At 44.8% G+C, this 20,833-nt stretch overlaps 1 protein-coding gene and 1 non-coding gene across 6 annotated transcripts in view; one reads left to right on the top strand and one right to left on the bottom strand.

The window, feature by feature from the left end:
• LOC114788325 (receptor-type tyrosine-protein phosphatase F-like) overlaps positions 1-20,833 on the top strand; it is a 38,377-nt gene that overhangs the window by 1,446 nt on the left and 16,098 nt on the right. For 4 of the 5 annotated variants that reach the window (XM_028976798.1, XM_028976797.1, XM_028976796.1 and 1 more), the window contains exons 2-12: positions 7,820-7,972; positions 10,896-11,041; positions 11,296-11,437; positions 13,518-13,706; positions 13,876-13,986; positions 16,118-16,387; positions 16,478-17,074; positions 17,226-17,359; positions 17,453-17,597; positions 18,214-18,516; positions 19,304-19,497. In XM_028976798.1, the coding sequence (XP_028832631.1) occupies positions 7,873-7,972; positions 10,896-11,041; positions 11,296-11,437; positions 13,518-13,706; positions 13,876-13,986; positions 16,118-16,387; positions 16,478-17,074; positions 17,226-17,359; positions 17,453-17,597; positions 18,214-18,516; positions 19,304-19,497 (2,331 nt within the window). In that variant the 5' untranslated portion in view covers positions 7,820-7,872. Of the gene's footprint in view, positions 1-4,956; positions 5,258-7,819; positions 7,973-10,895; positions 11,042-11,295; positions 11,438-13,517; positions 13,707-13,875; positions 13,987-16,117; positions 16,388-16,477; positions 17,075-17,225; positions 17,360-17,452; positions 17,598-18,213; positions 18,517-19,303; positions 19,498-20,833 lie in introns of those variants that run through there. The other variant, XM_028976795.1, reaches the window with a different exon arrangement.
• Positions 12,725-12,811, bottom strand: trnaf-aaa (transfer RNA phenylalanine (anticodon AAA)). The gene is given in 2 exon segments: positions 12,725-12,760; positions 12,775-12,811. It is a non-coding gene; the product is annotated as a tRNA-Phe (tRNA).

The following is a 20,833-nucleotide window of genomic DNA, read 5'->3' as shown; positions in this document are numbered from 1 at the left end:
CAAAATCTCCATTTTCCCATGCACAGCCCAGCACACGATGGAAGCACATGGTCTCTGTAGAGCAATATTCTTCTAACCACTGGATTTTCACTAGTGAGACTGTACTGAAGTTCATTACAGTCTGGTTTTCTTCACTAAAGCTGGTCTTATTAAATATGACATAAACTATGCAGAGCTCAGTTTATACAGTGATGACATATCTTGTTTGATTGAAATTTCCTTTGGGATCAATAAGTGCCCCATCTATTTTAGGTAGATTAAACCAGATCTTTTATGCTAGTAGGCTCTGGGATCATGTAAACTGAGGAGCAATTTGCTCTGCACCATCTTCAGAAGTTTGTGTCTGGTTTAATTTGGCATTGTTAGCAATTTGTTAACTTCTGAATGGCAATGTTGTAACTTTTCATATGTCACGAAGGCCTTGGTTTTTAGGCCTGTCCTAAAATGGCAGACAGATAATTGCAGAAAAGACATTTAGGAAATAATTCTTCAGACTTAAAGCTTGCTGCGATGCATACGTGTAAGCGTACATTAAACAATATCCAGAAATATTTGAAATCACAGCAGTTCATCTGTTAATTTTTTCTTACAGTCCTAGTTATTACACATGGATATAGAGAAAAAAAACTTATACGAATAAACTGTGAACAAGCCCATGTGGTGGGCTGCTCACTGCCACCCTGGGCTAGTCCCTGCCCTGTTCCCAGCGTTCCTGGGACAGTCTCTTGCAACTGTGACCCCCGACTTGGAGTAGGTGGTTGTGGATAGTGGACAAGCCTCCAGGCATTTCCTGAGGATCTCTGGCCCAAAGTGCCTGATTGAACTTTTCCAAAATTTTAAATGCGACGCATGTATCAAGGTTTTAGGTAGTTTTTTTTTTGCAGTGCATTTTGGAATAAAAACATCTCCCTTACTTCCATTAATGGGGTTCATAGTCAGAACCGTCAGAACAGAATGTGCAGCAGTCAGAACCGGAGAAGCAGTCCGCTGGAATCTGCAAGAGGAAAGAGGTGTCATTGGTGTCATCCATAAAATCCCTCAATCCAAAACCAGGAGAGAGCAGGTCAGGGGCTGGCGAGGTCGATGATTCAGAATCAATAAAAAAAAACAGGGTAATTAAGGAATCGTAATCCAGGGGTGATGGTCATATACGGAACACCAGTAGCAGAACCCCATTGAGATAATGAAGAAGCTGTGCCCTTGACAGCTCATTTGGCGTGTGGGCTCACCCTCCTCCTATGACGGAGATCCTGATGGCGGCTGGATCAGGGCAGGGTCCGGAATGTCCTGGCAAGGGACCCAGGAGCGGTCAGTCGTAGCCCTCAGAGTCCAACTCTCAGACCTGCCCTCAGTGGCAATCCAGGAGATGGTGTTGGACACCGCACTTCAGACCGTCATTCAGCCAAGGGGCCAGGCTGAACGGGGGAGCAGTGAAGATGATCAAGCCATATCGAGCAGTGAGAAGTGGAAGACTGGATTGACTCGCATTATCCTGGGGATGGACCGTTGTTGCAATGGGTTGATGTTGTGGTTGGTGGATACCCACTTATGGACTTCATGGTGAAAAACAAGGGAAGGATGGGGTTGCTGGTCCACTTGGTGTCACATAGCCATCCCGGTGAGACCCAGGATACGGTGCAGCAGCAACCAGGTGGTTTGGAGTTGATTGAGAGGGAGGTTGACAGACGGCACAGGATCTTCGCTGGGGTCAGTTGGGAACCACACAGGCTGGTGACTGGTTTGGGCTCCGAATGGCGAGAGGCCAGTAGCTGAGGACACCTGAGGACATCTAAGGGTGTACTCACATTGGGCAGTTTGAACTGTGCCACCAAAGCGTATTGAGTGCTCGTTTAGTTTAGCCATCCCTGGCCGCTTGAGAGAGGTGTGCCAGAGCACAGCTCAGTTGGACTCGGGTGTATGTATGTAGTTTGAGCACTAACTGTGCTGGAGCATGGAACAGGATGTGTGACTTCACGTTTTTTGACCATCCAAAACCAACAAAATGGGGAAAGAGATGCTTTTTGTCCTTGCTGTACTTCAGGTTGTACCTTGCAAACCTCCTTATATGAGAAGCATTATTACGTGAACATTTTCATGCCACAAAAGTGATAGACCTGTTTCGCAACAGACTGTGAGAGAGCCCTCACTGCATCTTGACCAGCTACATCACTGTCTGGTACGGTAACTGCAACACTTCTGACCGCAAGAGAGGATAGTGAAGACAGCTGAGAACATCATTGGGATGCCTCTGCCCCCACTACTGGACACATTTCACAGAATCCGTAAGGCCTACAGCATCGTGCAGGACCCCTCACACCCCTCACACAGACATTTCACACTCCTGCCCTCCCGAAGATGATACTGCAGCATCAGAGCCAGATGTGCCAGGTTGAGGAACAGTTTTTACTCCCACGATGTCCGGCTCCTCAATATGTTGCCCACATCACTTCAAGCACATCTGAAGCCCTAAACCATCTACAGATGATTTTTCTCCCTCCCAAACTGCATATTGCAAACTGAACATCAGTACTGCACTCTGCACTTTTAAATGAAGTATTACACCCTGCACTTTAATCTCTTTCTACCTCACACTATGCTGCTGTGTTATGGTCATCATATAATTTCATATCACTACTACTGCCATTATTGTCGTAGCATATCATATACCACATACACTGGTACTTGTCTGCCTGGTTGGTCTAGTTTGTCTCGACCTGCACTATATTTATGGGTCAGCGCACAATGCCCACAATGTCCCTTGTCATGTTTTTGTGTTGTGAGTTTTTCCATTTGCACTATGGCTTTTTGCACACTGTGGCTCTCCAAAGCAATCTCGTCAATGACAATAAAGTGGACTTTGACTTGAGCTGTGGACCACTGCGGACCAAATGACTCAAAATTACTATCCAGAAAAGTAACCAGGTCAATGAACGCCAGTGTGTTCAGCGATAGTGCCACTCTTCCTGTTTATACTGAAACCATCGCACCATAATAACGCAAGCATGCTCCAGCACGAATGCTGAAACCCTATGTGAGTGCAGGCCAGAGGTGCAAGTACAATCGTACTTGGGCTCGGTTCATGGCAACCATACCTAGTGTGAATACACCCTAAGGTAGGTCTCCATCTCCTGGTTGATCCGCTCTATTTGACCATTGGAGTGGGGGTGGTAGCTGGAGGTCAGGCTGACCTGCACCCCCAGCTGCTGCCAGCGTTGTTGCCAGAAGCCGGCAATAAATGGAGGGCTCTCTGTCTGACGAGATGTGATCCAACGGCCCGTGATACCTGACCACTTCGCAGAGGCGCCAGCACCGCCCCCACACAGAGGTTCAAGGCATCCACTCCCACTCCAAAAGGGACCTATGCGTCTGGATGCATGAGGCTGTTGAAGAGGCCTGGGCCTGATCCACCCAGCACAGGTCGTCTTTCACGAAGTCAGCTGCCACGAAGCACTGTGCTCAATATTTGTAACGGTGGTGCTGGTCTTAACCATGGAACGACAGAGGTTGAAGATGTCAACTTTTTAATAAGCCACCGATGCACCCAATTCAAACGAGCCAATTGGAAAGCAACTTTTTTTAATGTATTTTTTTTGTCCAGAGTTTTCATTGGACAGACAGAGCATTTTGCAGGGTGGCCATGTCCCATGTCTTGTCTGTGTGGGGCAGTGCCCACCTTAGCCATTCTGTGGTCATGCCTGTTTTGGTGTATGGAATATCATCCAGGCAAACAAAAACCAATCTGTCCCAAAAATCTCTGAGCACATCATTGATCAGGGCTTTGAATGCTGCCGGAGTGTAAGATAGGCCGAATGGTATTCAGTGTGTCCAATGGGGGGTAATAAATCTCATCTTTCACTCATCCCCCTCACGGATCCGAAGATCCAGTTTAGCGTACATGGCGACCCTGGCCAGCTGATCAAAAGCAGAGCTCAGAAGGGGCAAGGGGCTTGTTCTTAACCGTGATCTTGTTCATGTTACGGCAAGGACCTCATCTTTCTTCCCCACTAAGAAAAATGGGGAGGTGGCAGGAGATGTGGACCGCCGGATGATGTCCTCCAGTCATGGCTCTGGATTTTACCTGCATCAGGGAGTACAGGCAGCCCCTGGGGGGCATGGTGCCCGGGAGGAGGCCGATGGCCAAATCATGGTGATGGGGGCAGGGCAGTGGTAGTAGGTTGTGGTAGGCCTCCCGAACCAGTGGTGGCCACAATGGGATGGGATTGTACTGGAGCTGAGATGAGGTCAGGGAGTGGCGCATTTGGGGAACAGTGTCTGACACAGTCGGATCCCCAGCAGAGGAGACCTCTCTTCCTCCAGTTAAGAACAGGCTGTTCCTCAAGCTTTAGTAGAACATAGTGGGTAGTGCTTTTTCGTCCCACCTGTTCTCAATTGCCAGGTTGTGGAACTCTATGGCGTAATAGTACTGCAGGTGGTGGGCCGCCATTCGGCCCACTTACTTCCTTTGTGTCCCTGAGCAAGACACTTAACCGTGAGAGTGTCCAGGGGGACTGTCCCTGTAAATACTGATTGTAAGGTAAATGCTGTGAATGTAAATGTCAAGGTCTTTTTAAAAACAATATTTGAAAAAGTCTGGAATTTTTATTTGGGAAAAAGGCAAGCACCCTGTTGGATCTAGAATTAACTCCTACCCAGTTTCTAAAAGTGACCGTGGCTATTGCGTTGTTGTTCTCCGATGCGAAGGGCGTGTGTTCCTGCACCGCTGCTACGTAATGCGCATGGAGTCGTACATAAGGGAGTCGCACACACACGCACGCACGCACGTAGGTAATCCTGTGCTCAGGTGCATTTCGAAAGTGTCCCTGCCCCGGTCAGAGATTAAAGCTCGCATGCCTACGGACGTGAAACCCAACACCTGTGACATCACACGCGCTGCCGCTCCCCCCACTTGGCCCTCAGCCGCCTTTCAGAGTGGGAGGCAGCTTTGTCTCTGTAGAGACTCTGTTTCAGGAAGACTGTGGTGTGTGTGTGTGAGCATGTGTGTGTGTTTTTTTCCCACCTTCTTTTTTAATGAGTAACAACCTCAGCAGACTGGAGACTACTTAACCGTTTTTGGGGGGACAAGGACGAAAAAAGGCTCCGCTGAACTGAATGATATGGTTAAAGCGGATTAATTCCCAGACCAGAGCAGTGTATGCGTAGAATCTTTACAACTGGCCGTTCCGTTGCAACGTATGTAAGGGATTTGACCGTCATGGAGTAAATATTGTGGACTTTTCACCAGACCTGTGCTCTATGGGTGAGTATATGCAACATGCCCAGTTATAACGAAGGGTTCGAACAAAAGCGGCACTTATTTAAACAGATGACAGACTTCACCCATGCTGGGGTCTGTTTTGCATCCTGCTTTTCTCTCTTTCCTCTGACTATTTTATTGAAGCCTGTTAGACGCTCACAATAGTTTATAACTTTCGCAGTGCCCCTGCCTTAGTGGCGGCTCGTTGGCAAATTGCCCCCATCTGCCACCATTCCTCACTCGGCTGTTTTTTTTTGTTTTTTTTTTTTCGGGGGGCTTTGAATAGGCGCGCACAAAAATGTCCCTTTAGCCACGGCAGTTGAGGTGTCCCGCCGTGCGGCAGCGCGAACTCCTCTACCTTAACGACCTGTTTTTCCAGTTGTCTTTATCTCCTCGCTGATCTTGCCAACTCCAGTCTCCAGTCATCTGTGTCCGAAAGAGCCAGCGGACCCAAGTTGCGTCTCTATGAAATCCCACGTGCTGCAAACCTTTCTCCATTTTTTTTTATTGGACATTCATTAAAAACATTTTATGCTTTAATCTCCTTTGGGATGGTATCACAGTCGCCACAGTCACAGAAATTAAATTTCTGTGCAGAATTTGCTGCATTTGGCGTCACGTCTCATGTGCATTTGTGTTTGTTCAGATTTAATAGGTCATTTTAGGGTGAAATTGTACAAACTTCACCCTCGGCCTAGTTAATCAGTAACCGGCGCGAGGCTGTAAACCGCCTGCTCAGACACTGCTCCAGGGGGAATAAAAATCACAGCGATTTTATGGAATAACAGTTACCAAATGAGGGGTTTGCTCGGCGCGGTTTCCCCGATCCCGTTACAGGGAGAGATGAAAAGCTCTCATGTTTTAACTGGCCCGGGCTGTGATCTCATGGCTGTGTCCCTTTGACCTTCTACAAACAGGGTTACGGCCTCAAATACCTCTCTGCAAATTCTTTTTGTTGGGATCTGGGACTTCAGATCACTAGAAGGCGATTCACTCCTTTCAGATTTGTTCTTGTTGTCTACTGCATGAAGTTTAGTCACTTGGTTTCGGAGTAGGAGGAGGTTCTGAACGATCTGTTTACATAGACACATTCAACCGACTGTTTTCTGATACAGGGATTATTAGAACAGTCCAAAAAACCTGAACATCGAAAACCTTATCTTCCCTTTTAGACAACTGTATATAACCAATGTTTTCTACAGGCTAATAATGAATGTAATAATTAAAACCCATTCTTCTGTAGGGCATTAATTAGAAACACTAGAAAATGGAACATAAAAATGTAGTTTTGACCTAATCTCATGCCATGCAGGATCCGAGAAAGTAATTGGATTAAGGACATTCTTCTGTTTAACAGATTATTTCAAGTTGAACATGATCTTTACATTCCGAATGAGCTGGAGCCCTCAGTGGGCTGTGCTGCCTCCGGGATGTACATGACCGTTTCATTCTGATTGAGCTGATGGTCATATTCCATCCAGATTTATGGCCACAAAGCCACAAGCCAATTTCTCCAGTTCTTCAGCCTGGAAGACCACAGCTGAGTGCTGGAGCACATTGTGTGTTGTGCACAAAAGAAAAACACAGTGAATTCTTTCTTTTTTGGGGGGTGAAACATGTACATGTCGCATGTAATCCAGAGCATGTTTGTGGTATAGGTGAGTTTCACTGGCAGAGCAGGCTCGCATGCCTCTCAGTTTCCTCCGCCAGCACAGTCATCACCACACGTCAGAGATGAATGCACAATAGTGGAAGATTAGCCCTCACGCACGGACGGTATATTGTGTGCTCATATTCCCAGAATGATTTGCATGTGGGCGTCTGACACTAGTGCTCACACGCAGTCTGGCAGAACTGGTCTGAAAAGGGATATTCTGCTTGTTTTCGTCTGGCAGCTTTAACTGCCGAACGACTTCTTTCCGAGATCAGGCCTGTAGCAGTCAGGGACAAAGTTGAAGAGAGGACGATGTGGATGTATATTAACTCTGTGTTCTGTCCTGATTTATTGAGTGATGGCCAGTGAACAAGTTGAAGCTCTCATGTTCACCCTTCTGATTGAAGTGGACGTGTAACGAAAAAAGGTTGCAAGTCCTGAACCATTAAGGTGCCACTGAGGTGCCACTGATCAAAGCACCGTCCCCACACGCTGCTCCCCGGGCGCCTGTCATGGCCGCCCACTGCTCACCAAGGGTGATGGTTAAAAGCAGAGGACACATTTTGTTGTGCCAACAGGTGCTGTGCTATACTTTATAGACAAAAACAATCACTTTCAATGAAGCTAGATATGAACTTTGACCTCTGTGTGCAAGAACTCAATATCAATTATATATATCAATATATAATTATATAACATACATATATGTTGTTTTGTTATTGTTCTATATTTCTCCAAGGTTATATTTCTCCTATGTAGAACTTTCTTTAAGCAATGTGATCCAGACAGTAGGGCGTCTAATGAAAAGTTCAGATTTATGGCACACCGAAATCTATTCTTTTTTTAATTTATTATGCTGATATTGTCGGATATGAATGTTGACGTACTTGCAATGTTTCTTCCTTTTGCAGAAGAGAGTCTATGATCGCATGCAGGGCGGAAGTTGAAGGAGGGACGTGCCAACATGAACATGCTGCCTAATATTTCTCCATCTGTGCCACTTCTGAACATGGGGATGCCACTTCTGCTTCTGCTGTGCTGTGTAGTATTTTCCCAGGCACAGAGTGAGTACCCAAACACGTTTCCCTATATTTTTCGATTAGTATGGCTTCCATATATATTTAATAGAAAACGTGACTTTGGTCACTTTGGTAAATGTATTAAAGTTCAGTAGTCCCATTCAGCTGCACAGGGAACCAGGAAAGTTATAGTGCTGAGTGCAGCAAGTTCAGGTTTTATGGTCTGGGAACCCAGATGTAAACCCAATCAGAAAAGTTATTTAATGGCTTTATGGAGTGTGTAGACGTTTGCTCCTGCTTGACGCGCCGCTGCCGTGAGTAATCAGGGTCAGGCACCAGTCAGGACCCATGTCTGACTTCTCGATGGAGAATCATTTGTGGTAGGAGCGGTTTGGATCCTGGAATATATATTTGAGTCTCGGCTGTGGTTGATGTGGACGTGGTCATTGGAAGGTCTTGAGCTGTGGTTCCTCCATACCATGTTGACTTGGCAGTAACCCGTTAAGGTTTAAAAAAGAATAAGCGATTATTGAAGAACAAAGAGGGAAGGAGCTGGAAAAGTAGACAATGAACTGCCTTTTAGCCAAATTCATGATGGTGCGTTGGCCTCTGGAAATAATCTTTGCTTTGGTGTATAATGGTACGATCATGGCGTTTTTTTCCTTATGCAGAGACGGGACATCTTGTTGAATCATTAGGAAAAATTTATGCAGTAAAACAAACTGAAACGGCGTAAGAAAATGTGCTTCAGTCTGCGAAAAAGTCCTAGTCCGTGAGCGTGAATGTTCCACATTTAGCATGGCCATCATTTCTAATGCGGGTAATAGAATGCAAAGAGCATTTACCATTATTTACCACAAATCACTTGGGTCGAGTCTAGCTTACGGATGAAGAAGGCCATATTCAGAAACCTCAGAAACAGCAAAAAGCACGGACGCTGCAAATGGATTAAGCGGTGCATTAACTTGAGTGTTCCACTAAAGTAGCTGCTAATGCTACCAGATGCTTTTTTTTTTGTGCTAAGTGTGCGGCAGCACACCAACACGCATTAATCTATTATTAATGGGACATAAGGAGACTGCTCTCTGGCTTGTGCGTATTGATTCTGAAGGAGTCGGGTTCGCTCTCCCGTGGTGACAATGAGATCTGTGATTCAGTGTGACTGTAACATGTGACGAGCTGTTTTTCTGCGCAAGCGGTGAGCACACCTGTGCCAGTGTTCCAGAACAAGACATAACCCGACTAGACACAACGCAAACATTCTGGAGTCGGAGATCAGGTGACACGTATGCAGACGCCAGCTGTCTGCATTGTTCTGCTGCTGTTGACACCTCCAGGCTTTTTGTCACAAAAGTAGTAAAAAAAAAACATTTTTTTTTTTAAAAGTTGGGTAATATAAAATGGTGCCATGGTATTGGCCAGGGATATAGTGTTTGTACCAAGAATCAGCTAAAAACCTATTCGATTATGTTCGAATTAATAAAACGTTAATAAAACGTTTCAGATTAAAATGAACAATAATTTTAAAAAATTTGACCTTGGAAAGGCATTAGTATAGAGAAAGCGATGCAGCGAATCTCTCATGCACGAGCATGGAAAAGTGCACAAAATGCAGGTTGTGGTGAGGGAAGCCGACATCAAGTGTTTTATTCCATGCGGTGAACTGGATTGAGTTCACCATGTCTGCCAGGTTGCATCAGGCAGGGTTTGTACCTCTTTCACCAAAGCCCCACATCCACCAATGTATTTGAATCCAGCTACATATGCAAGACTCTTTTTTCACTAAAAAAATCTATTTTATGTGCAGTTTTGATAAAAGTAGAACAAATTATATTAACAGTTTATATAAATAAAGTAACAATCCTAATTTTTCTGCCGTTCATTTTTGTAAAAAAAAAAATCCCTAGTATTGATCACACATGCAATTTGTATTTGCAAATATTTTAAACAGATTTGTCTGTTTGGCTATGGCTTCTTTTTTCACATTTCATGTAGATTTGTTGGCGTTAATGCATTTGTAAATGCATCTTGATGAGGACGTGGATGATGCAGAATCATTTCACAAATGTCAATGTTCTGATTGGTAATTGATAACACAATGTTGTGGAGCAAGAACATTTTAATAATTACAGCTTATTTTGATGCAACGTTTTCACCTACAGCTTTACTGATTCATTGATCAAATTGAAATGTTGAACAAGTCAAATGAATTGTTACAAATATTATAAGTTTAAGAACACCAGGTATTCACACAGTGAGTAAAAAAGATGCTTCAAGATGCATTGATAGTAAAGTTAAAAAAATCTCTGCAATATGTTACTAACGTTTTAACAAACCGGTTATTTTTTTCTAAAATGAGTCCTATACTCCGGTCATGTTTACGTGCATGTGGGTACTTGACTTTTCCAGGAAAGTTCTCATCTTAACTGGGTGATGTAGGAACACGCCTATGCTCCGGGTATTTTGTAACAACTGGAGTAATTGTGGGAAATGTGCTGTGTGTAATACAGGTTTTTAAGTAATAAGGGTTTTTATTACTAGTAAATATGTTGACGGAAGCAGGCCTCTCTCACAAAGTGACATTGTTAGGAAAATGCTTTAGAATTTGTTCAATATAATTATTTTGTGACATTTTTTAATTTTGACTTCTCATTTTCCTACCTCATCTTTGTACCAGCACATTATGCTATTATCTATTAAACCAATGGTTTAATGACCTGGGAATATGTACTAAATAAGAGAAGGGACCTTTGATGAGGAACTACTAAACAATGGCTAACGGTGATTCTGCCAGAAATCATTTTTTTTATTCTCAATGATAAAATTAGATGGCCCTCGAAGGACTTTAAATATGTATTTCAATTCAGTACATAGTGTTTTGTGTCTTTGAACATGCTGACTGAAGATACTCATCATGAAGATATGCATATTTTATTTCAGATGTAACTGCATTTCTGTCTTTCTCTAGATTTGCCGATGTTGGTTAAAGCCCCTGAGGACCAGATTGGGGTTTCAGGAGGGGTGGCATCCTTTGTGTGCCAAGCTGAGGGTGAACCTAAGCCTAAAATTACATGGATGAAGAAGGGGAAGAAAGTGAACTCCCAGCGTTTCGAGGTACTGTCCCAGTCAGTGGGAACCTGTTCAATGTGTTTGTCTGGTTCCATCCACCACAATCCACAACAAAAATCTCTTTTTTTGTGGGGAACATAACCATTTTCCCCAAAACTTTGCATAGCAGGCAAACGTGTCTAATTAATGCTGATTCAAGGAAAGATCCTATTTCCAGTAAAAATAAGGGATAAACAGACAGATGTGGGAAATAAATTGCTCAAATCATTTTTATTGAAGATGTTTTTTCTTTTTTCAAGGTGATTGATTTTAACGACGGCTCGGGATCTGTGCTGCGCATCCAGCCCCTGCGGGCTCACAGGGATGAGGCTGTGTACGTGTGCACAGCAGCCAACAGCGCTGGGGAGACCAACAGCAGTGCCAAACTCACAGTGCTGGAAGGTAAAGCTGGAAAAGAAAAAAAAACGAATCATGTGTGAAATGTTTGCCATTGTTTTTTGTACTGTAAGTATGAGATCGGAGCAGAGCAAAAACTCAACAGCCATCACGACATCCATGCTTCAGTAGTGATACATATTTGCTTTTCAGGTGCAAAATATTTGCCTTAAGATATGCAAGTTTTCTCACTTTAGTCTGTGGGACCGAATGACGTGAGTTTTTCCAAGATTATAACTTTTTATTATTTACACAGTAAAACCCTATTTACCAGAAGATCGTTGCTAGGTTGTCAGGACATGCATCAATATCTTCATATTGGTAGTAGCCTAGTGGGTAACACACGCGCCTATGAACCAAATCCCACTTACTGCCATCGTGTCCCTGAGCAAGACACTTAACCCTGAGTGTCTCCAGGGGGGGGACTGTCCCCGTAACTACTGATTGTAAGTCGCTCTTCATAAGGGCGTCTGATAAATGCTGTAAATGTAAATATTTAATACATCTATTTCCCCTGCTCGTTTTTTTTTTTTTTTTTTTACATTTTTACATCCCCAGCTTGGCACTGAGTAGTGTGTGTCACCCAGCAGGTTTATTAGGTTCCTGTCAGGTTGCTGTGTTAGGTTGAGGATTAGCACTAACCTCGTTCTCCCTTTTTGTCCGCTAATGTTTGGCATTGCAGAGGAATGCCGGCTCGCTCAGCCTTACTTAAAGCTCTCCACTCGCCCCATTCATAACACGAGTTGCTATAGCGACGACAGGGGGTTGCTGCCCTCACAAGAAACCAGTCGGTCATGTTCCATGAGTCAGCATGCTGGAGATGACTGAGACAAGACACAGCGTGACTCTGGGCCTCCTGTGTCAGATTCTGGTCCACATTGATTATTTTATGGTTTTTATGGTTTTACTTCGTATTACCGGATGTCCAACCAAAAGAAAGACCAGTATATGTCCACTGATGAAAGAGCCTTGGAACTAAGCTGGCCTGGTCTGATCATGGTTAATAGGTATTCTTCCGATTTTAATAAGTAAAGTGAAGTGATTGTCACATGTGATACACAGCAGCACAGCACACAGTGCACACAGTGAAATCTGCATGTCCTCTGCATTTAACCCATCACCCTGAGCGAGCAGTGGGCAGCCATGACAGGCGCCTGGGAAGTAGTGTGCGGGGACGGTGCTTTGCTCAGTGGCACCTCAGTGGCACCTTGGTGGCTCGGGATTCGAACCGGCAACCTTCTGATTACGGGGCCGCTTCCTTAACCGCTAGGCCACCACTGCCCCCAAAATAATTCCTTTGAGCCGGAATTGAACCAGCGACCTAAGGATTACAGGCAGTACAACTTTAGTCCGCCACTCTACCAGCTGAGCTATCGAAGGAACACCTGTAGAGCACCTGTAGAACATGCTGGAAAAAACATTACCATCTCCAGTCCATGTTGGCAACTTAAAGGATCTGCTACTGAAGGCTTGGCCACAGCATACCGGGTCAGGACTACTCAGTATTAGGCTGGTGGTCATAATCTTATGACTGATCTGTGTTTATTTCTCTGAGATGAGATTTCACATCCATAATTAAACACAGAATTTGTTTAATGAATTTGTCCTGAGTTTCACCTATTCCACCACATCCTACCTCGAAGCCGGTTGTTGTAGAGTGTAGCAGGGTGACAGGGACAAACAGGTGAAAGAAGTCGGTCCCTCCCAGGGCATTGTGCAATAGGCATGGGTGGAAACACACACCTTCCTCTGAATAACAGGATCTTTTGCTTTTGTCCTATAATTACCTTTTTTTCAAATACTGGGAGGTTTCAAAACACCGTTCATGTCACAATACGAGTAGTTTATTATTCCGGTTTGGTTAAAATGTCCACTGGTGCTTTGGGTGTGTGTTCAGAAACATCCATCATTTGAAGGATTAAAGTTTGAATGCTCAGCCCTAGACCTTCCTTCTTCTCTTTAGCCCACTCTGTGTTTTGAGTGAGTTAATGGTGAAGGAAGAATGTAGGAATAGATGTATTGCATTATAACATGCTGAGAGTAATGTGTGGACTGGCACTTTGCATGTCTTCTGGACGATTTGCAGAGGACCAGCTCCCGGCCGGTTTCCCCAACATAGACATGGGTCCTCAGCTGAGGGTGGTGGAGCGGTCCCGCACAGCCACCTTAAACTGCGCTGCTAGTGGCAACCCTGACCCAGACGTCTCCTGGTTTAAGGACTTCCTGCCCGTGGACATCAGTGGGAGCAATGGCCGCATCAAGCTGCTACGTTCAGGTCAGCTGCTTTACATGTTGGGTTTGTATTGTGAGGCATGTTCTGTAATGCTGTTTGCTACAAGATGTCCAAATATTTTTTTAGTTCATCACAATGGGAGCTTCAAACCTAAAGCTTTTGTGCTGAGAGATGGGAATGTAACCTGGTTACTTGCCTCTTCACGTTTCAGGAATTTTGCAGATCGAGAACAGTGAGGAGACAGACCAGGGGAAGTATGAATGTGTAGCTACTAACAGTGCCGGAACCCGCTACTCTACCCCTGCCAACCTCTACGTGCGGGGTAAGATTCATCCCATTGCTTGCTCACCACACTCAAAAAAATTATTCAATTATGACTCAATTATGCTATTTGAAACTAAGGCAGGCAAATAAGACCCTTCTATTTGCCTGCCTTAGTTTCAAATAGCATAATTCAAATGTGTGGAAATAGGTGTCATAAATGAATTAATTCAACCCAACAAAACAATCACAAATACACAGATCAGGTGCACAACGCGTGTGCAGAGTCTTCTTCACGCTTGGTAAATTGCATGGACGCTGAAACTGGTAGCGATAATTGGCAGTCGGCAGCCCAACTGGATTGTCTTGGATGCCTGTGTTTACCCTGAAATTAGAGGACTGTCGGCTTGCTGTTGTCATGTGTGGACATCTGAACATTTGCCAAGGTCCGGAACAATGACCGACACCACCACCCCCAGGCTAACCGGCTTTACCTAAGAGTGCTCTTTCATATGTAAATGACACCACTGCTGGCTTTGTGTATTCGGAGGCACCAGTCAAAGAAGGAATGATTATTTATCGTGGAATTAAGTAATACTTTACCCTGAGGGTCTTGTGTAACCCATTCCTTAAAAGTACTGCCTGTGTGCTCGAAGAGGAATTGTAGCTTGGTCCTCTTTTCTGTTTGAATTCTTTTCACACTTTGGTATGTTATGTGCGAGTTACTGACACACAAAACTGCTGAATGTATGTCATTTCGTAGCTTTTTTTTTATCTTCCCTCGTTTTGATCTGCATTCTTCTCCATTGCATCTTGAAATCTCAACACTCTTCTCTCAGATCCTCGGGGAGGTTGGTTACATTTCACTCATGCATTTTTCGCATCACTCCTGTGCTTTGTTCCCGATTAGTGAACATTACTCCTGCATTTAAAGTTCTCTTTATGTACCCTTTTGGATTGTTATTGTTAATTTTGACCAAAAGCTGGTTCTCTCGTCACTGGATGCATTTGCATGTTTTTTTTTTCTGACCCGGTAGAGCCTTGTCCGCCCATTGATCGCTCATATGTCCATTCAGTCGTCCATTAATTCATTATTTATTCATTTGTTCCTGACAGATTCTCAGTTTGAGCTGCAAGTCTTTTGTTTCGTAAATTCTTTATTAGTTGAATTGATCATTGACAAAAGATTCAATTCCTGCATGTTAAAATGGGAAAATCCGGCGTTGTGTACGGAGTCTGCTGATTGGCTGTGTTGTCATTTGATTTCAGTCAAGTGCTTGTCTGTCATGCTGTGTTGCTGTGATTAGAATGAAACATTTTATTTGATGCATGTTGTTCCAAAGCCATTTTTCTTCAGTCTGTCAGATGCGCACTCTCCTCATTTCTCTGCATTTACCTTTAGAAATGAGCTGATTGCATTAGACTCTGGTGTAGGTCGTGTTTCTTTATCTGCTGCCTGAAAAGTGGCTGTTTGAGACATTCGCCATGGTGACTCAGAAGAATGCGGCCTATTATCAGGCGATATATGTCCTGCATTAGAATAAACATTAAGCTAATGTCCCAGTCTAGCACACATTTTTGGACGTCTGTAAGGACTTCAGTTCAAATACGCCAATTTGGAGGCTTATTTTCTTTGTAATTTTTAACCTTCTTCTAAGGGCTTGTCTCAGATTGCTCTGCGCAACCTTTGACACCAGCCATTTATAACCCATCACTCCTCAAGCCACATCTCCAACCATTTCCATGGGAACCCCTTTCAGTGTCAACTTATCTGCATACTAGTGCTTTGCAAAGAGGGTAAGTAGGAGAGGGCGTGAGTGAGAGAGGACCCTGCAGACAATGCACGTCCCACCAGGCCCTATGACAAGGTCTGAATGGAGGCGAGCACCAGTCACATGTCTCTAAGCGACCATGTGAGGGGACTTTATGCAGACAGCAATCTTCTTAACTATGTCTCGTGCTTTCTTTTAAGTCTTAATCACACAACATTGATATCCCTAGGCTACCTTTTTTATTTTTTGTTAAAAAAATATGAAACCATCTGCAGAAATGTAGATCAGTACAACAATACTGACCAACCAATGGCCAAATATTAAATACTGAAAATGTTGTGAGCTATCTGTTTAAACACTTTTTACCGTTTTATTTGTTCTATGCTGTCTCACACATGTCTTTGACTCTTCCTTCGCCAGTCCGCAGAGTACCCCCACGATTCTCCATTCCGCCCACCAACCATGAGGTGATGCCAGGTGGCAGTGTCAGCCTCACCTGCGTGGCTGTGGGCTCTCCAATGCCGTTTGTGAAGTGGATGCAGGCTGACATAGAGCTTACTAAGGAGGAAGACATGCCAGTGGGACGCAATGTGCTGGAGCTGACCAGTGTTCGGCAGTCAGCCAACTACACCTGTGTTGCCATATCCCCCCTGGGCATGATCGAGGCCACCGCCCAGGTCGTGGTGAAAGGTGAGGTGCTGCTTCAGCCTGCAGTATTTTATTGCATTAACAACTTTTATTTCATGCGTTAGCTTATGTCTTCTTCAATTCACGTTCCAGCCCTTCCTAAGTCTCCAGTTGCCCTCACAGTGACTGAAACCACTGCCACGTCAGTGACCCTCTCGTGGGACTCCGGAAATCCCGAGCCCGTGTCATATTACATGGTCCAGTACCGTTTAAAGCCTTCCGATGGGAGCAGTGGCACCGGGCATTTCCAGGAAGTGGATGGTGTCGCCACCACACACTACAGTATTGGTGGTCTCAGCCCTTACTCAGCCTACGAATTCCGTGTGTTGGCTGTCAACAACATTGGCCGCGGACCGCCCAGCGAGGCTGCAGAGATCCGTACCGGTGAACAGGCCCCGTCGTCTCCCCCGCTGCGCGTTCAAGCTCGCATGTTGAGCGCCAGCACCATGCTCGTACAGTGGGAGCCGCCTGAAGAGCCCAACGGCCAGGTACGCGGCTACCGCGTCTACTACACCACCAATGGCGATTCGTCGCTGTCAACGTGGCACAAGCACAACACAGACGATTCGCGGCTCACCACCATCTCTGGACTCACCACCGACCTCACCTACAGCCTTCGCGTGCTGGCCTTCACCTCGGTGGGTGATGGGCCGCTGTCAGATATGCTGCAGATCAAGACACAACAGGGAGGTGGGTTGTGGCTTTTGGAGAGATTGTTTTCCGCCATTCATTATATTGACATTTTTTGTGAAACCTATTTCTCGATGTTATGCTTACTAGGTTTTCAAACTTGGTCTTCTAAAGGCCATGTCGCTAATATTTTATATGTATTTCAACTCAGTCCCAGCACAGCCATCCAGCTTTGAGGCCAAAGCAGAGATGGATACAAAGATCAAGCTGATGTGGCTCTGGCCTGTGCAGGATCCCATCACCAAATACGAGCTCCTTTACTGGGAAGCCGACTCCGCTAAGAAGGTACTGGCATCACGCAAGCAGCAGGACGGCTGAACCAGTGGCCATTCCTTTATTTTACACTGACATCGTTGACTCGTTCAATTTGTTCCTCAGCTCCATGTTACATTTGATCCGGTCGGCTCGCACACCGTGGATGGTCTGAAGCCAGACACGCTGTACAGGTTCTCTCTGGCCGCCCGCTCTGAAATGGGCTTAGGTGTCTACACATCACCTGTTGAAGCAAGGACCGCTCAGTCCAGTAAGTCCCAGCTCTCTTTCATGCTGAAGAAACGCATTTCAAGACCAGCCACGTCCAAGGTTCTGCTCTGTGCTCTTAATTCATTATTCTGTATCTATAAGACAAGGGAGATCTTTTTTTAAGGTACAAAAGTCACTTGTGACACTTGGCTACTTCCCATTAAATACACCAGAATAGTGGCGAAAAGCATCTGAGGACTGGGAACCATGTGTATACATGATCAGCCACAAACTACCTCAGAAGGTGTCACATGTCACTCTCACTTAAAGGTGGAGATGCATTACCCCACCTCCAGCCACCCTTTAAGTCACCATTCATTAATGACCCCCTCCACCCCACCCTTAGATATTTACATTCCTTTTTTGCACGAGTTTCTTTCAGTGGAATCAGTTTTGTTCAGTTTTGTCTTTTTTTTGTTGTACTGTTGTACTTTTTTTTCTGGACATGGAAGGTTTGAACACATTCCTTGCACACGTGTAATGTAGAATTGAAATTTTGTCCAAAATCATCCAGTCCAGAAACCTCTTGTCTCTCCTCTTCATTTCCTTCCCATTGGGATGTTGCCTGTTGCTTGATCCCAGTGTATTTTTGGTTGCCTCCCCACCCCTCTCCATAGCCCCAAGTGCTCCACCTCAGGAGGTGCATGCGATCAGTCTGACCTCCACCAGCATCAAGGTGAGTTGGGCAGCTCCACCTGCCGCCAGTCGCCACGGTGTCATTGTGCGCTACACCCTGAGCTACCAAGCCACAAATGGGGAGGACACCGAGCGACAGGAAGCGGACGTCATGGCAGATGCCACCAGCTATGTGCTGGAAGGCCTGGAGAAGTGGACCGAGTATCAGGTCTCGGTGAGGGCTCACACAGATGTGGGTCCTGGACCTGAAAGCTCCCCAGTTAAAGTCAGAACCAATGAGGATGGTAGGTGTTTGGGTCTTGTCAGATTGCTTCCAATGCTTCCTATTCTCATTGTTCTTGACCTCCTCTTCCTCTAACCATTATGAAAAGGGTTTCTGCATGCTGCATGGCTTCAGTGCTGTTTAGTAACTTTAAAACGTGTTCTAAATGTTGTAAAGTTTTGACTCACAAAGGGGTCTACATAATTAAACAAAGGTACCCTTGCATCATACAGTAAATGAAAGTGACTTTTGGATGTAGCTGCCTACTTTAATTTTGTGTCTCAGATGGCCTTAGATGAGACAGATATCAGCAGAAGTGAAACAGAGGTGACATCAATCACACATATGCAACAGTGGATAATTACATTTAAATTAAAATTGTGAAACGAACCCTGAAATTGCAAATTGTGCTTTCCCCCAGTTTATAGGTTTTACTCTTGTTAAAAATAATGATGCAGATGAACCCTGCCCAGTCTAAGAGTTTGATGTAATCAGCTCATAGACTAAACAACGCAAGCTTTGTCTGCAAATAACCGGATTTTCTCGGCTTCGCTGAATGTGCACGTTCCTTCCTCACTCCTTCTTTTCCCAGCTCTCGCCTTGCCCTGCTTAAACAAGCTCACTTTTAATAGAAATGCTGTGTTCTCAATGGATCTGCAGTGTAATAATAGTATAGCGTTTGCTGGATGGTTTTTTGTCGGACGCTTCAGGGAAGGCTTGTTCTTTTATTGACTTTAGCACCACCCAAATGTTTGCTCTGTTACATCTCCCTCAAGGAAGCTGAAACCCCCCTCTTTTCTCAAACACAGTGCCCGGTGCGCCTCCCCGGAAGCTAGAAGTGGAAGTGGTGAACTCCACTACCATCCACGTCACATGGAAGCCACCGCAGGCCAACAAGCACCATGGCCAGATTCGTGGCTACCAGGTGGTCTACGTCCGGCTGGAAAACAACGAGCCGCGCGGCATGCCCAACATCCTGGATGTCGCACTACCCGAGGCCCAGGTAACCACCCCCAGCCCATTCGGTGACATCCTATCCACAGCACTGTCTGATCCATGCTTCACTTCCCTTCCATCCCGCACACATGTATTTGGCATTTTCTGGGGTTTCGAGGGTCTCCACCGGTTTTCCAAGTTCTTGTGTTTTGCGTGATTTTGTAAATTAAGATGGCTTCTTTAGAGATGGCAATAAAAAAAGAAACACCAACAGAGAGCGACTCTGGTTTCACACGTGTGCCTGGCAGCTGCTGTGCTGCAACAACTAGCAGGAGTTCAAACAGACAGTGTTTACTCTGAGGAATGGAACAGCAGGCCACAGCAAATAGAAATAAGACCCGTGGGCCGATTTGAGCCACGAAAATATTTGTCAAACCTTAACAGCGTTAGGTCAATACCGAAAGAAATCCTGTTTTCTTCAATGTGGACTAATAAGTCTTATTTATCGTGCTAGTTTGTTTGTGTGCCTATTGAATGTTATGCGGATATAGGGAATACAGATTTTTCATTCATGCAAATGCTGCAGGATTGACGTCAGTATTTCGGTGTGAAAGCGAAACATTCACCAATGTCACATCTGCGAGCTGATTTTATTAATAATAACACAATCAAAGGAAAAACGGCACGAGGGCCAAAAACAGGGGGAACAAATGGGGAGAATTTAAACTAAGCTGCAGGCATGTGGCGATTGCCAGAACTGAAAACAACACTACACAGCAGTTGCACGGTCCACATAAATATCCCAGCCGCCGAATGGCTGCTCAGAAGCGCCTTATAACCGCCCTGCAGATTGGTGCCAGGTGCGTCTCCAGGTGCACCCAATCGTGACAACCAATATCGAGAGAATTTTCAAATGTACTCTGGTGTACTGTAAGTAAGTGTATACCTTAAAATACATTTATACGTGATTTATGAATGATTACATAGAGAAAGGAAATCATTCAAACATTGTTCAATTACTTTGATCTTGAGGCTCCTTATAATAATTATAAACTGTGAAGTTGATATACTGAGGCATATCAGTAGCTGAAAAGAGTTGTAACAAAGACTTGATGACGTGGCGCAAGTGGATGTGAGGGCCTTGGCTGCTTCCTTTCCCAAGTGTAGAACTGAAAGTGTTTGTTGTGCTTTGGTCTTTCCTGACGTTACCACCGACTGCATATGGCTAACAGATCAGTAGAACTACATCCCCACATTAAATGCCAAATATATTTCATTGCCTCTTTACTTCTGTTTCTGTGTTCTGCATGAGCTCTTCTTTGTTAATCTTTAAAGAAAAAAGTCAAGATGCTTTTTTCTTGTGTCACATCATGTCATTTCTGATTAATTCTCCCCTTTTTGTC

This window comes from Denticeps clupeoides, chromosome 4, assembly GCF_900700375.1.
Source record: "Denticeps clupeoides chromosome 4, fDenClu1.1, whole genome shotgun sequence".
NCBI lineage: Eukaryota > Metazoa > Chordata > Actinopteri > Clupeiformes > Denticipitidae > Denticeps > Denticeps clupeoides.
The sequence above is the reverse complement of the archived record's forward strand: the minus strand, read 5'-3'. Positions and strand labels throughout refer to the sequence as shown.